The sequence below is a fragment of the Pogona vitticeps genome, chromosome 3, assembly GCF_051106095.1.
Source record: "Pogona vitticeps strain Pit_001003342236 chromosome 3, PviZW2.1, whole genome shotgun sequence".
Taxonomy (NCBI): domain Eukaryota; kingdom Metazoa; phylum Chordata; class Lepidosauria; order Squamata; family Agamidae; genus Pogona; species Pogona vitticeps.
Genome location: NC_135785.1, coordinates 37,297,565 through 37,314,454, shown reverse-complemented (window position 1 = coordinate 37,314,454; position 16,890 = coordinate 37,297,565). Strand labels below are relative to the sequence as shown.

General features: G+C 39.1%; 1 protein-coding gene across 4 annotated transcripts in view; it reads right to left on the bottom strand.

Moving 5' to 3' along the window:
* EPHA4 (EPH receptor A4) overlaps window positions 1-16,890 on the bottom strand; it is a 179,331-nt gene that overhangs the window by 105,261 nt on the left and 57,180 nt on the right. For 3 of the 4 annotated variants that reach the window (XM_078389213.1, XM_078389215.1, XM_078389214.1), the window contains exon 4: window positions 1,691-1,846. The exons of the other annotated variant lie outside the window; for it this stretch is intronic. In XM_078389213.1, the coding sequence (XP_078245339.1) occupies window positions 1,691-1,846 (156 nt within the window). The remainder of the gene's footprint in view (window positions 1-1,690; window positions 1,847-16,890) is intronic. 4 annotated transcript variants of the gene reach the window in all.

Genomic DNA, 16,890 nt, shown 5'->3' with positions numbered 1-16,890 from the left:
TTCCTAGCTGTTAATTGCCGAAACATGCCAGAGGGCAACCACAACAGTTGAGTTCAGCTATATGAAATTTTATACCTTCATGATACCATCTTTCCCATCTTAGCATGTTATCAAGCTGTATTGTGAAATTAAATTAATTCTCTCACTCACAAGATCCTCTTGGCATGCACTCTCAGAGTTGGTTCTGCTCTTCAAGAATTTAAAGCTGGCTACGGCCCAAGGGGCTGGAGCACCTGCCTGTTAAGCCTGGGGTCAGGAGTTTGATTCCTCACTGTTGGAATCACCTTGATGTCACACATGCCATTAATTATAACTAATATTCTCAGTTCATTTTTCACACACACAAATGAAGAAACTGTGTAACCTAACTGCTACAAATACAGTGTTTTGGAAAAACAGTGAGAAAGGTGAAGAATGCAGAGGAAAACAGAGAGAGAGAGAGAGAGAGAGAGAGAGAATACTGTAAATATCCTGACTTCCTTTTCGTGTCGAACCAAGGTTCCCCCTCCCTTATTTATAATACTCATATTCCAGTTTACAGAATAAAATTTCTTAGCAGTTGACAGAATACACATGGCAAAATTATAGTCCAAATGTACATATAAATATAATCAATCTGCGGTAGAAAAATAAAAAATGAACAGCATCCGTCATTATGTGCTGAGGAAAGTCCATGTAAACAAACAAGCAACCTTAAAGAAAGTATTTTACAACTGCTCACAGTCTTGTGCAAAGAAATTCCTCTGAATATGTATAAAGCATCTTTAAGAATGGCTGGATGAAACATTAGCAAGCTCTTAGCTCCAGAAACATGATGAGAGTACGTTTTTTGTAATGTCTTTTTTCCATTTTAACCTGCTCAATAACTGAATCTGAAAGTCAGACAGTAGTACATTGCCTTTTTTCCCTTCCTCACTCCAACTTTAAGTCTAAGAAATGTGTTGTGTGACACACACACACACACACACACACACACACACACACACACACACAAACAGGTAATGGCTGAGTCACAACAACCCTTTTTTACTTGAAGACAACGTGCTAATTAATTTGATGAATAAACCAAAGGTATCAAATTGCCTCTTCCCTAATAACATGCAGGCAATGAATTCGACAAAATCAGACACCTGGCCTGAGGTGCCAAAACATAGTGGCTTCACCACGTAAACAAGTGTGTAAAAAATAGCTCTGTGACTCCGCTCATGGATTAAGACTGCACAAGGAAACTTTGTCCATTAAAAAGATTACACAAAAAGAAACTTCTCTCCCCAAATCAGTTTTTACGTGACACTGTTTCCTTCTTTCCTTCATTTTCTGATTATGCTCAGATATGCAAGTCTGTGATTGTTCCTCATTATATGTACACAGTGGAGCCTTCAGGCACTTCTACAATACAGATGGGGGGGGAGAAAGAGGGGAGGACAAGAGCCTCTTTTTCTTGCCGTTGACCTACATACTGTCACTTAATTGCAAACTTCATTTTCCGTTGTGTACCAGGAGAGGGGACCCAGTATTGACATGTTGTGTTGACTTGTTTAAAAGGGAATTGTTACTGAATGTTTCTGTCACCAACAAGACACTTTTCATAGCAGGATGTACATCTCTGGGGAGTGTTTCCTGTATACATTATTAAAGCAGCAAGAGAAGGAGGAGAGGTAAATTAATAAATAAAAGGAGCCTGACTTACGAGTGCAGGGCATGGAAGCAGCATCATTCTCTGATCGGAAAAAGCCTGGGTCGCAGGTGCAAGAGGTTGAGCCTTCCCAGATGGAGAAACTGTGAGGTGGGCACTTAGCACAAGCTGCATCAGTCGAGAGGGCCTTGTAGTATCCAATCTTGCAAGCTTAGGTGGGGGAAAACAGGAAGGAGGAGGGTTATTGGTCTACGACTTGATAACAAATTGCTCCCTCATTTATTCAGTATCCAGACATGGGTGCATTTTCAAAAGGTAACAAATGATGTCCACTTAGCGCCAGGGGAGAAATTAACCAGCTGATAAGCACTTGATTGCTAACCCTCCAACCGAGGAAGGCAATGTTCAATTCCACAGAGAACCCCTTAATAAGCAGGCCTGGAAAGCTTACAACAGCACCTATAAGCAGGCCTGTGTTGCAACTTCATTGGAAAAATCTGCTTCATTTTGTTTTCAGTATGGGCTTGCTACGTAAACCTGCCTTCCATGCTTCCCACCTGCAGGCACTCACACATTGCTGTAAACAGGGTGCCACTGTTTTAATTCTATGACCACTTCAGAAAGGCAGCTGATGCTATGACACTGCCAATTTTTTGAGTTGGAGCGGAATAGGACCCCGTTGCAATTGGCAGCCAACATCTTACTCAAACACATCCGGGAATGGCAAATCTCCCTTCTTACCAAGCAAATTAATTTGTCCCCTGCCGCCACCACCCCAGGGCTGGAATGTCCTGGTGGCAGCACTTTTGCACACACTGAAGTCCACATGTGTGATGGGCAAGCATTCGGCAACATCACCTCCATAAGCAGGATGCTTACACGGACGGCTACTTTTACCTCATTTGGTCTCTTCACTTCCATTTTTATTTTGAATCAACACTTTTAATCAACACTCTCAACTTTATTCATTAAGAAAATATTTTGAACAGCGGTTCAAAAGTGTGATCTCTAAGAAAAGTTGACCAGGGCTAAGGAAAGAAAAGTTACTTAATATCAGCACACACTGAAGCTAAAAAAAATCCTCTAGGCAGGTTTATAAAAGACAAAAGGCAAAAAAAGAGAGGAGCTTCACTACCAATATTTTCCGCATGCATGTCTTGTACCTCTCTCAATGTATCATCCAGTCTGTCTTTAGAGCTCCCTTGCGCTTTGCTTGTACATCTAGAGTGCCCAATGTGCATTCACTTCCCATTTGTCTTCCATTCACTTCACATCCTTTTATATGACTTAATTTCTTCTCCCTCGCTCTCTCTCTCTTCTTCCCTTTCTCCCTTTTATGATGCACTTATAAGAGACACAGACGCTTTGCAACGTGTTTGTAAAGGACCATGTCACTTCACCCTTATTAACCAAGACCATTTATGGAATCTCTGTAACAAGTCAAAACTTTACGACGTGTGGTGCAGCATCCATAAAAATCATTATGAGATCAATCTTGCCCTTGATTGCTTTCTCTGTCTTCAGACCAGGGAATCTCACAACACATAGCTCTGGTGACTAACATTCATACTTTGTGAGTTTACACACATCACATAATTAGATATGGTTCGACTTCCAAGGTGCTTTCTCGTTATGCTTCAGATCGTCTTCAGGGTTGATTCAAGTCAGAAACTGCAACACTGGGAAGGAAACACAGTGGGTCAAGCTCAGCTTCCCCACATCAAGCACAATTAGTCCCTGAACACCAATACAAGCCTACTGGGTAAGGTCTGTCATTCAGCAAGTGGCATCAAAGGCAACATGGATTAAAAAAAACACCTGTAAACCCCCTCTTAGAAGTTGAGAAGATACAAATTACAGTAGGAGAAAAAAAAACTAAAGCTGAAGGTTGACTCAAAGAAATGCAGTAATGCAAGAAGCTTGAATATTTTCCACAAGCATAATTAAAAATACTTTGTTCAGAACATAAAAGCTGAGATTCTGAAAAGTTTTAATAATTTCAGAACTTAAAGAGAAAATACAACAAACTGTGGATATCAGAAACTAAACTGGATTCAATCTATGTCACATTGACCCAGTTACATCTGTATGGGCAAAGTCACTGGCTATGCAAGAGCTTTAAGCAAAAATAAAACAAAATGATGCAATTCAGGCTGCCAGCTGATTTTTATCGAGGCTGCATGCACTCTGCAAACTCTCCACGACACACTTACACAGAACAAGCCTGTCCCAGTGAACTCAACTGAACAGCACATTAATAATTCTGCAGAATTCCTTCTATATCCCAAATTTATGATATTCAGGCATATTCACAATAAATCTTGGACATGTTTGTCAGATGACCCCCAACCATGCTTGCACAAGCATCACAGATAGTTTTGTAGGCACCCTCTCCCATGTAAGAGAAAACTCTTGGACAATGTTATAGCTATAAAAATATAAGATTAATATGAACGGCTATTTCAAGATTATTGTCTCTACAAACCAAGGAGTATGGCTGTCTACCAGCCAAGCTGAGAACGGCAAGGAGGAATGAAATGACAAGATGAGAAGAATCATTAAAGAAGACAGATTGATGTACAGCTTCATGGTTCCTGATATCCAGTGAGTCCACTTTGTGAAATTTGTTCACTATCATGTTTTAGAAATGGATTTAGAGACATCAGAATAGTTAATGGTTCTATTTTTCTATGTGTGGTAATAAGAGCATCAACAGATCCAGTCTGAAAGAATAAGTTACTGTTTACTTAATTTATCCCACGTCTTTGTGAGGACAAATTTACAGAGCAACTGTACTATGTTTGGAGGGGAATTACACAATGACATATGTGATGGTCATGGAAATCATGCCACCAGCATCAGGGAATCTGTCTAGTGTGTGCAGCAATGATCATTTGCCAACATTATATTTAACAAATATTTTAAATGATAATTATTAAGATGCAATTATGCAATGTACTCAAGAATAATCTCATTGGCTTTGCTGAGTCTTGCTGTATGTGCTGCAGACTGTGTCAAAGCTTGTCTCCCAATTGTTCACAAGCTTTAATATGCATACAATTTAAATCTGAAAAATGCAGCTGGTGTGTGAATCTACACTCTCTTGATTTTACCTGAGGCTAAGATCCTACATTACATGATTAACAGTGCAAAGGCCAGAATCCTGCTTGGTAGAACCACTGGTTCAGCAGACAATTTCTGAGCTAGTATAAGGAGTCAAGCCACTCCTGCTTGTGTAAATAGAAACTTCACTCATTCCAATTGCATTGTATCCACCTGCACAACAGCATGCTGGAGACAACATGGAACTCTGCTGGTAAAGCATATGCTTCGTCACAGTTCAACACAACCCTGGCCAAGGAGCATGACCATGCAAGATTTTAGCAATATGGTAAAGTCACATCATTTCTATGTAGTCAAAAAGATACTCTTTCAAGCACTGGTGTTTCCTACAAATGAATCTTTAAGAATGACCATAATGGACTAGGATCAACTCCCAAAGATGTAGCTGTGCTCATAATGCAACAGAACCAGCACAGTCCTGCGGCATCTTAAAGACAAATGTTATTTAGCATGTGCTTTTGTGAAATGCAACCCACTTCACTGGGCACATAAAGATACAGGCTACACTCCACAAAATCCTGGGTCAAAGAATACTTAATAGGTCTTTTTGTTTTAGGACAGACTTGTGCATTTTTGGTTTAATTTTTGCTTTGAGGGGGAAATGCTCCATTATCTAAATCCTACAATGTGAAAGAACAGCCATATTGGATCTAATATCTAGAATACTATTTCCCACAGCAGCCTAATAAATGCTTCCTATTGCTGTTCTCCAGAAACTGGCATTAAGAAGGAAGTTGCTTCATCCTAGGAATAGTATTTAGCCATTATTACTAGATCAATGAAATATTACATTTGCAGTCTACAAGCCCTAGAATATCTAGTCACTAAATTAATCTGTGGAGAATCAGGAATTTTCCAAACTCAGATTATGATTTATGTGTATGCATGGAATAAAGGCTTGTGAAGGTAAAGAAAACAATATAGTATATTCTGGAGGTCCTGGGGGGTGGGGGAAAATCCACACATTGATCTGCTAAAATTTTTGTCAGCAAGGAAAGCTCTGTTCACATAGGAAAGCTTTTCTTTTAAGTCAAGAGTAGCTCTGCTGGAGAAAATGGAAATTGCTACTGTTTTAAAAAAAGGAGTGGGGGGAAGAAATGGAAATTGCGACTTTAAAGAAAAAGGCTCTTGGCTATATTATATGCATAGTTTATCGTGCTTGTATATATACTTTTATTGGGATAAATTGTTTTACACTGCATGCTGTTTTCAAGGCAGCCAAAAATATTATAAATAAACAACCAAACAAACCCCATGGGACCACAGACCACAATCTCCACTTTACAAAAATTATTCTGACATTCCTATATTCAGACAAAAAGGCAATCCATTTTCTGGATTTGAACACTGTGGTTTTTGAGGTCTGTAGCATGACTTTTCCTTACAGGCAGTTTGATTCTCAAATTAAACAGATATGACAGAAAGCAGTGGAGGATGCTGGAAGGGAGAGAACGTGGGGAGGAAATTAAAGGGAGAGTCAGGGGAACGACAGATCTATACCAACTCCCACAAGCATCTTCCTTGCATTCACTTAATGCCTTCTTAGAGACAAAGAATCTGCTGAGGAACAGCACCGGAAATGGGGTTGCTTTCACAAATGACACTAGAAAACGTTTTTGAGCTTCACCCACACTGTGATGTGCAAATAAATTACAGTGGGATTAAGAAAATGAAATTACACTTTAAGAAAAAAGAACATATGCTCTATCCAGTGTAGATTTTTCCATCCGCATTATGGACTAAGGACCACATTGGTGGCATTGTCCGTGAATCACTTCTGAGTTTTTCTTCCGTATTTCAGCACACATGGTAGAAAAGGCTCACTGATCCCAGTTATTATTCTCTAGCTCTAAAGGACTCCCTTTCTCTCTAACACACACACACACACATACCTCTTTTCTTGCAAGCACTACATTCTTTTGCTTTCTCCTACATTAAACCAAGTTCATTAATTTTTCAGAACCAAAGAAAAAGCTCTCTCTGAAGCGCTTTGAGACACACAGCCGATTTACTTCTTGCTGTACAAAATCACATAACTGAATCCAGTTTTTTTTTAATTTAACTGTATACAGATTCAGTACATTCCTATTCTTGGCACATTACTCTATTTGCTAATCCACTACATTTCTTCACAGTTCCTTTACATCTTGATGGAGTTCTATGTCACAGTATAATCTGACTCTCTAAAAGGGTTCCTTTTCTTTTCTTCTTTCTTTTCTTCCCCAATCTCTCTCTTTTCTTCTTTCTTTTTTTGGCACAGAAGACTAGCTGACACACCTATTATGACCAACCAAGACCCTTTCAGAAGAAAACAAACTTAAGATATTATACAGTATTTTTTGAATGTTAAAGAATTGGTAGAAAAACCAGCAAGCCTACATTAACCTCCATTTCCTGAAAGTCTATATTGCACAGTCAAGACAATCCTTCATTCTTTTTATTCTTGGGAGGATTTTCTGGAGAGGACCGAGCATGAATGCTATTCTTCCGTGGCTTGCAAAAGATGTATTCTGACACGGCTTGCAAAAGATGTCATTGTAAAAAGATTAGGTCACATGAGCAATACAAACTTTTGGATTCAATTCCCTTAGCTTTGCCTTAATTAGTTCTTTCTATTAGAAACAGACAAGAGAGTGAAAATGGGGCCGACGGGGAACTTTTTCTTTTATTCAGATCACACACCAGCATGGCAAGGTTATTGTTTAAAATGTATTTATACTCAAGATTAAACAATGAAAGCTCTGAATCAGGGAAATCCAAAATTCATATACCTGTATGGATTCCCCATATGGACACCCTCCCAGGAAATCAGCTTTATGTTGTGTATGCATAATCTACAATAAAATAAATATATATATTTAATTTCAGGTGATATTATAGCTGGCTAGTAGAACTAAATTCCCACAGATTAGTAGCATTTATCAGTGGAACGAAACAGCCTCCAATCAAAATGCAGTCTTGCCTAAACCGATGTTGTGAATCCAAACCTGTGCACAAGAAAAACTGACGGATGGGCATTCTAGTCAGATTCACCAGTAGCAGCCAATATCTGTCAATTTATTGGACAGTGTATTTGGATCTATCCTTTAATACAGGTATCCCATGTGCAAAGGACATGAACAAATGTTTAGGACCACTAAGATACAGTACACAGTGTACTACACACATTTGTTCTTAAACAGCAACAGAAAAGCAGAGCAGCATATGAAATGAAGGAAAAATTAATTCTTTAAGGTAACAGATTCAAGTAATCCATTTCTCACCAACTGTCTGCAACAAAAGGAGAAATGGCATTATTTTTTTAATATGACCCAAAAAAGAAAAAAAGAAAAAAAGAAAGTGTCTTGGTGAATGCATTTTAGACTGATGATCACTGATTTGAAATATCAAGAGCACCTGCTACCTCAAAATATAGTTGCAATTTATATTTTAGCATCACTCATTGAAATGAAAGGATAGAAGTTTCATTTATTTTCCTCCCGTCCACCTCTTCTGCTCTTCTCCTTTAAATAGATAGTTTCTTTCACAAATTAAAATACCACATCTGCCACTCCAACATATAGCTTCTTCTTAGCTCTCTTTTTATTGTTATTACCATCTCTGAACAGATTTCTGCGTGTTAATTATAGAACTCAATTGTTTGGATAGCCTCTCTTGATGAACTCTCTCCACCACAGCATCAGTAATTGTACAGCTGTTTTAGTCCCAAAGGCTCATGAGGACTTTTTTGACAAGCCATCCTGCAATTGGATCTTTTAACCCAAAAGTCAAAGGAAGGAGAGATTCCCTCGTCTCTCTGAGGCAAATATCACGGGCTTCTCAGCAATGGCCTTCCACAACACCTGGAACGCAATGCCTTTTTCCAGATATGCATAATTGTTTTGAGGAGGATTAAATTGGAATATTTTAAATAGAAGGAATTAATGAGTCTCTTGTAAAAATTACAACATTTTCCTAGTCCAATCTAATTACTCACTGCAATTCCTCAAGGGTAATATGGCTCCTTCAAAGCCAGAAGAACAAAACAAGAAGAAAAAGAACCTTCCTCTAGCCCTTCTTACATTCAGGCTGTAGAATTCAATGTGATGTACCGAATTGCCAAATAAAAACAGCTGCCTTTGATCTTGGCAGTTTAAGGCCTTACGTCTCCTATTGAGGGTGAATGCATGTACCGTACAAATTAAGTAAGATACCTGTATCCATTACAGCCCAACTCTGACTAAAAAAAATCTGTAATGCCAGGAACTAGTTTCATATCTCATGCCCAGTTAGACAGAAGGAGAAAAGCAGAAACAAAAGGTTATCCCTTATTAATTTCTAATTTGCAGAGATTCACAAGAAAGCTTCATATTGCCCGCTTCTCTGACACAAGTAGCAATTATTTTTATGTAAATGGTAGTTCACTGCTCAAGTCACTCTATGAAATTCAGGTACATGAGAACATAAGAAGAGCCATGCAGGATCAGGCTGAAGGTCCATTGAGTCCAGCAAATTACCAATTAATAAGGAACACTTTTTTGCTGTTGTCTTTTCCCTTTTTGTGTAATTGGGCATGTGATATGAAAATAGCTGAAAATACAAAATATTTTTCACTCATAGTGAACAACAAATTGCCTATAAGAAGCCAAAGTCAATAATACCACTTGTTGTAAGCTGGCAATTCCTCCTCCTCTCTTTTAAAAAGCAGCTGCATTTAGAAACAAGTCACACACACACAAAAAAAAGGCTGGGGTAAGAGATGAAAATTCCCTCCTCTGTTTTTAAAAGGGTGAACTAGCAAGTGTTGTCACTGTTTTCAGTGGCAGAGTCCCTAGGTGTTCACATTTTTTCCTTGATATCTCGCAGACTGAAGGAGGGCTCAAGGGCATAATTTCTCAAGGTTCCCCCCCCCCCAAGATTACAGCATTCTAAATTTCCCAGCCAGTAAGGTTTGGCCACTAACTATGCTGGCTGGCTGGGGGATTCTGGAGGATAACGCCTGTAAGATAACTGTTGAAATCTTTGCCCGAATTGGGGGTGGGGATGCTTATGTCTCAAGGAACAGTGGATTTCACGATCACAAATCTCAGGACTTGTTAATGGAGTCTCTGCATGCAAAGTATGTTCTCTATGGCTGGAAGAAATCCTTCACAGACCAACCTGGATGGGGGATTTGGGAAGTTGTAATTTAAAAACAATACATTTTCCCAGCTCTACCTAAGAGCCCATACAGTGGGGTCTTGACTTGAGAACTTAATCTGTATTGGAAGGCGGTTCTCAAGTCAAAAAGTTCTCAAGTCAAATCTGCATTTCCCATAGGAATGCACTGAAAACCATTTGATCCGTATCTGCTCTTTTCCGTCCATAGAAACTAATGGGAAGCTGCTATTCCGCCTTTGACCACTAGAGGGGGATATTTTGTTTCTTTTTTTCTTAGGTCAAGAAAGGTTCAGGGAAGGCAGGGAAAATACAGTCCAGGCAGTACAGTACCAGGCAGTCCGAAGACTGTCTCCCAATCCACTCTCTAAACACTGGGAGGAGTGAGGAAGCAGACAGGCACCCTTTTCACTGGCCAACAGTGAACTGAAAGTTCACTTTTTGCACTTTCCCTGCCTCCCACGTGGTTTTTTTTCAGTTCTTAACTCAAATCTAAGTATGTAAGTCAAGTCAATATTTTCCTATGAGAGTGGTTCTTAAGTCAAAATGTTCTTAACTCAAGCCGTTCTTAAGTCAAGACTCCACTGTACATGCTAATCAACTCTAGAAGGGCAGTGTTTGTAGACTTGCACTATGTGGATGACATGATGTAACTTCTTTAGGTCACTGTTTTGTTTTTTAGGGTGTTTCTTCTGGTATTATCTTGTTGACAGAGAAGTAGCACTTCCATGAATTTATTCTCTCTTCAAAACACACACTGGCAAAAAAACCCCACCAGTTGACTTGATAACTCAGTTAATTAGATATCTGGCTGCAGAGTCAGAGGCTGTGAATTCAGTTCTTCACTGTTCATCCCAAAAGAGCCAGCTTGTGTGGTTGTGGGCAAGCTGCACAGTCCCAAGATGCCTGCAGAAGGGAATGGTAAACCACTTCTGAGTAGTCTCTGTCTAAAAAGGATCACCATAAGTCAGAACTAACTTGATGGCGCATATACACACAAACAAAAACACACTATCAGTGCAGATTGTAACCCTTGTGTATGTCCCTCCATTCATCCCTATCATGTGCTTTCTCCATGGCAGGAGCCCTGCTAAACCTGAAATACAACAAGCAAATTTGCTATTGACCAGGCAACAGCACAAGATTCTGAAGAAAAGCATAACTGTATCAGAGTAGACAAATTAAATCTTTTACTCTGTCCACCAATTACAAGGGCTAGTATAGTATTCTCCAGTCTTCTGAAATGATTTGTGGGTATGAACTAGCACAATGAGAGAAGTCACTAGGCTTGGGTCCAACAACAAACAGCTCAAACTCATCAAACCTCATTTTAATCCCATTCGAAGTTCTACCTGATTTATTGTTCTCTGTGTGTCTAGTTTGCTAGGATACCAGCAATAGGATTTATTCTCCCACATCTGAAAAAATTACTTATTTCTCACAAATGATAATTAAGGATTTAGTGAAATATGTTCTGACTGGATTTCTGTCTGCTGTCAGGACATAAAATACAAATGGAGTTTGGATGAAAGGGATAAGCACAAGGGAAGACTATATTTGATGAATGTCAGGATTGGCCAATTACCTTAAGTATTCTCGAAGGCTTTCACAGCCGGGATCTGATGGTTGTTGTGGGTTTTTCGGGCTCTTAGGCCATGTTCTGAAGGTTGTTCTTCCTGATGTTTCACCAGTCTCTGTGGCCGGCATCTTCAGAGGACTGGAGTAGGAACAGCATGGACAGAGTTCCTACTCCAGTCCTCTGAAGTTGACAGCCACAGACACTGGTGAAACATCAGGAAGAACAACCTTCAGAACATGGCCAAAGAGCCCGAAAAACCCACAACTGTCTTAGGTATTCCTAGGAGGAAATTCAATCAAAAGCATCTACTAGAGTCCTCAATTTTGTGAGGAGGCAGTACTCCCAAGCCAATATTTTAAGACCATCAAAATGCACAAAAGCAGTAATTGTTGGCAGAACGGAGGGACATCCTCACCCAGCCAGCGTCATCACAACTCCCACAAACCCTATGCAATACAGCTAGTGGTAAATGCTTCTCAGAAATGCAGTCCAGGAAAACATGGGTTATACAATGTTGGGAACCACTACTTTATACAGTTATTATATGGAAAGTTATCATGGATTCCTGGGATGTCTCAAAGACTTACTATCCAATTCTGAATTGTAGCAAAATGTGGCATAATGTTATAAATATCCTGTAGATATTTAATTAACAGCAGTCAGTTTCCTGTTAATTAACTATTAATACACTATTAACAATTAATAGGAAAGTAACTCATAGGATTGTGAAGCAAACTATTTATTTCTTACAAATACATGCTTCAAGAAACCAAACAGATGAGAGTACATATAGACAAATATAACTGGAAGCAGAAAATCAAAAGGGATTAAATCTCTCCACAAAAAGAAAGGAAAAGAAAAGACCAGGAACTGATTGTATTACAGTACAGGCCATGAACTGCTAATATCAAAAGTTAGCTTAAAGCTAAAGATGGTTACTAAAACACCCAAAGTGCTAAAATCTAATTTAAATAACATAAAAATATCAGACAAGGGTGTATTTTATCTCCCTCTCTCTTCAACTTACATGCAGAATGTATGTATTGTCTGGAAGCCGTCTAGAGTGGTCGTATTGACCAGATAGGTGGGGGATGGATGGATGGATGGATGGATGGATGGATGGATGGATGGATGGACGGATGGACGGATGGACGGATGGACGGATAGATAGATAGATAGATAGATAGATAGATAGATAGATAGATAGATAGATAGATAGATAGATAGATAGATAGATAGATAGATAGATAGATAGATAGATAGATAGATAGATAGATAGATAGATAATTGTCAGAAAGCTGGATTTCATCCAGAGAAAACAGGAGTGAAAATTGATGGAAGTATCAATAATTTAAGTTATGCATATGACATTGTATTACTGGAAGAAAATAGCACCAACTTGCAATAACTACAGAAGGAGAAATAGTAAAAACATGACTACAGTTGAACATTATGCTCTGGAGAAATATATAAATTTGTCTCCTAATAATAATATTTTAAAAAGTTTTAAGATTTAATTTTCATACAAGAACAATTGGTAAAGTCATTCATAATTATTTGATTCCTTACCATATGCCACTGAGGCTGTAGATCTATTGCAAAAGTATCAGAAACACAACCATTGCATATGGCTTTAAATTTTAAACATCAGAATCTAATAATCAGTGAACTAAATAAAGCTTAATTATCACCATCCATACCATCTGAGAAGGAAAGTCTTCAGAAAAGAGAAAGAGCAGACCTTGTAAGGGGCAAACTGCAAGGAACAGGACTGCAAACCCTGTAGAACTACAGTGACAGTGTTAAAGAAGAGACAACTACTTTGTACAACCTTAAAAAGGAAAAAAAAAACCGAAGCCCACTGTTGTTTCCTAGGAGCAAAATATAACAAATCTATCAAAATGCTACGTCTGGTTCCATTACACTGGACCAGCCAGGACCAGCCATGCAGATACAAGTTCTAGCTGTCCTAGGCAAATATAGTTTGTAAATACCTAAAAAGGCTTTCCTATTAATGTCATGACCTAGAAGGCATTTCTTACTCACACCCACACTCCAAATGCCCACACAGCAAAGAAAAGCAACTGATGGTGTGTGGGAGAGTTGCTTCACAATTTTACAATGGTGGTGGGTTACACTATGTATACTTGGCACCCACTTCAGGTCCATTGACTCCACAAAATTGATCCAACTTGCACTTGATATATATTTTTTTCAATTGAATAACATTTAATACTGGTGTCAGCAGCAAGTGGTGCTGAGCGAACAATAATATCTGAACTAGCTTTCCCATTTCAAACTGCTCAGGCTGCTGCTATGCTTATTATAGGCTTCATCTGACTTGGGAAATTTAATTGCTTTTTGAGAAAGCTGTTAAGATTCAGGAAATGAGTCAGCTAGTAAATTTCAAGGAGCTAGACTCTTTTTTAAAAAACTCAACGAGTCGTTTCTCTCTTTATTCAAGCAACCAAGGGCAATCCATAATGGCATTGTTAAACAGGCACTTTTCCTACTTAGATCAGAGATGCTTTCCTCCCAACATAGAAGAGCTTAAGGCTGCTTCACACAGGTACATTTAACTTTGATAAATGCAACACTGAAAAACGAGGTGAATGGACTAGTAAAGACATAGCCTCCATATATTTTACATCACATTGAAGAAGTGGCAATGGAGGTTATGTTTAAGGCTAAGTAACCCGGAAACATTTCCAAAGGACCATCTGCTAATGGTGTCAGAGGTTAGATGTGTAGCTAGCAGAGAGAGGACATTCCCCTGTGACCCAGTCAACTCTGGAATGCTCTCCCCAGGATAACACACAGGATACGTTTACCCAGTACCAAGATAGGTCCATGTAGTCAATAACACTGTATTGTTCTCATGTCTCTGCTTAGTGCATTCCTGCTTTTTGCTAGCTTTAGAGGTTATATTCTTTATATTGTTTGAGGTACATCCAGAAGGATGACATCACTTCCAATTCAAAGGGCACTGTCCAACCATTCCATAAGGGAAAATGCAGCTTGTGTGTGTGGGGGGGGGGGGGGAATGACACTGTATGAACGCTATAAAATTCTGCAAATGAGCCTGGGTAATTGCAAAACAATCCTTAGAGTTATATCTTGTTCACGGTTTTAAGCCACACAATGCAAGCATCCTTGAAGACAGTTTAACCTGGAGATGCAGAATGCTAATATTTTACTTGCATGAATGAATGAATGAATGAATGAATGAATGAATGAATGAATGAATGAATGAATGAATGAATGAATGAATAGCTCTTTCCCCCACCTATATTCATCCACTCTAAATTTGTTTCCTTCACTACTTTGCCACATCCACTGGGTTTCAACCATTTTATTTGATACAGCAAAAACTGTGAGGAGGGCAGTTTGGAGCAGGAAAAAGGTTAAGTAGTCCATCATCTTTACTAGATCTTTATTCCCAAGCAACTGCACCCCAAATCTGCTTTCCTAAAAGCAAAAACTGTTTGGACTTTTATTTGCAACCTCACATGCTGTCTGTAGTTTGTGTGACTGAGAAGACTTAGCTGGGCTGGGGTGATTGTCTATTTATCCAGCGCTAACCAATCATTCCTTACAGTCTTTGAATTCAAAGAAAATCCTGCCTCCCTGTTGAGTGTTTCTTTTCCTACTCTTTCATCTGTTGGAGGAAGTTGTTTGTTTACTGTTGACCTGTTTGGTTGGCTGCTAAGTATGGGTTCAGTAAAGGAAGCAGCATACACAAATCTGCAATTTCAAACAACTGTAAGTGAAGACTTTTAAAAATTCTTTTTCCTACAAATGTCGCAAGAGTGAGTAATTGAGACTAAGTGACAATTAATGAGAAAGGGGGGACTCTGTGTAATTTGTAGCTGTTCTTTGAGTCCCTGTACTTCTACTGTGTAGAAGGAATTTGACCAGAAATTCAAAACTCTGAAAACACACACACCCTATTTTCAATTCATTTATGTCACTGATTCCCAACCTTGGTAACCCAGGTGTTCCTGGACTGCAACTCCCAAAAATCCTGGCCAGCACAGCTGGTGGTGAAGGCTTCTGAGTTACCCAATGTTCGGAACCACTGATTTATGTGGAACATGTAGTTCTCTTCTCAAACATCAGGGGAGCCAGTTCACAAATCCAGACTGCCACCAAATACAGTGGTGCCTCGCAAGACGATTGCCTCATGGGACGATTAATCTGCAAGATGATTGTTTTTTGCGATCACTGTTGCGCTTCGCAAGACAATGTTTTCTATGGATGATTTTCGCAAGACAACGATTTTTCCCCATTGGAATGCATTAAATAGATTTCAATGCATTCCAATGGGGAACCACGTTCCACAAGACGATGTTTTCTATGGACGATTTTCGCAAGATGACGATTTTCCCCTTGGAACACATTAAATGGATTTCAGTGCATTCCAATGGGGAAACGCGTTTCGCAAGACAATGTTTTCTCAAGACAGCGTTTTTCGCAGAACGAATTAACATCATCTTACAAGGCACCACTGTATACAAAAGTCAAGCAATGAGCATGCAATCTGTGAACTACTACCAGTTTCAGCCTGCATACATTCATGGTAAGAAGTATAGGCCTCAATACAAAGAAGGTCCAGCAGTAGCCCGTTGGTTTTATCTACAGGATAAAAAAATGTTTTAGCATCAGATGCTGTGGGGATTACAAACCAGCGCACTGGGCAAGCCTTTACAATCTCTTTCTCTTAAATCTTACTAATTGTCTGAATCCTCACATAAACAAACCCTAATCCCATTGTCAGGAGGCCTGTTTACTAGCTTCCTTCTCCAATTGGTGATGAGGAAAGGACTGAGAAGAGCTCAGATCTGCATCTGTAAAACACAAATCCAGTCTGCTGAGATTATCTCTCCTCTTTTAAATGTTAACAGCTCAGTAAAAGGGCAATTAAACTCCCAAAACTTGATGAACCACTGTGATAGTGCAAAGTGGCAAGGGCAGGAGAAACTGTGCGGGTGAAAGAAAAGAAAGACAAACATTTCCTCATGCTCCCACTGCCCACAGAACTGCTGGAATGTGATACCTGCCATTTGAGAGCTTGAAAGGGGAGAAAGTATTGGAAAGGAAGAGTGGATCACCAGATATTAGCGCCAGCAAAAAGAAAAGAAAAGCGGTGGTGGTAGGGAATTGGACCTCTTTTCAGCCCTCAATAAATGAACATTCTTCCCCTGATCTGGGACTTAGTGGTTAAAAATCTATTGGTCACTGACACTGGCACTAGTGCAATGCATAAATCACAATGGTAAATTACCACCAGTTAACAAATTGTGACTTGTATTCCTTGTCAATGTGCCAGTTACTTAACTTGTAACACAATAAGTAATTTTACTGTTATCTTGCAGAACTCTTATGCCACTTTATCAACTGCTTTTAAAGGGATCCT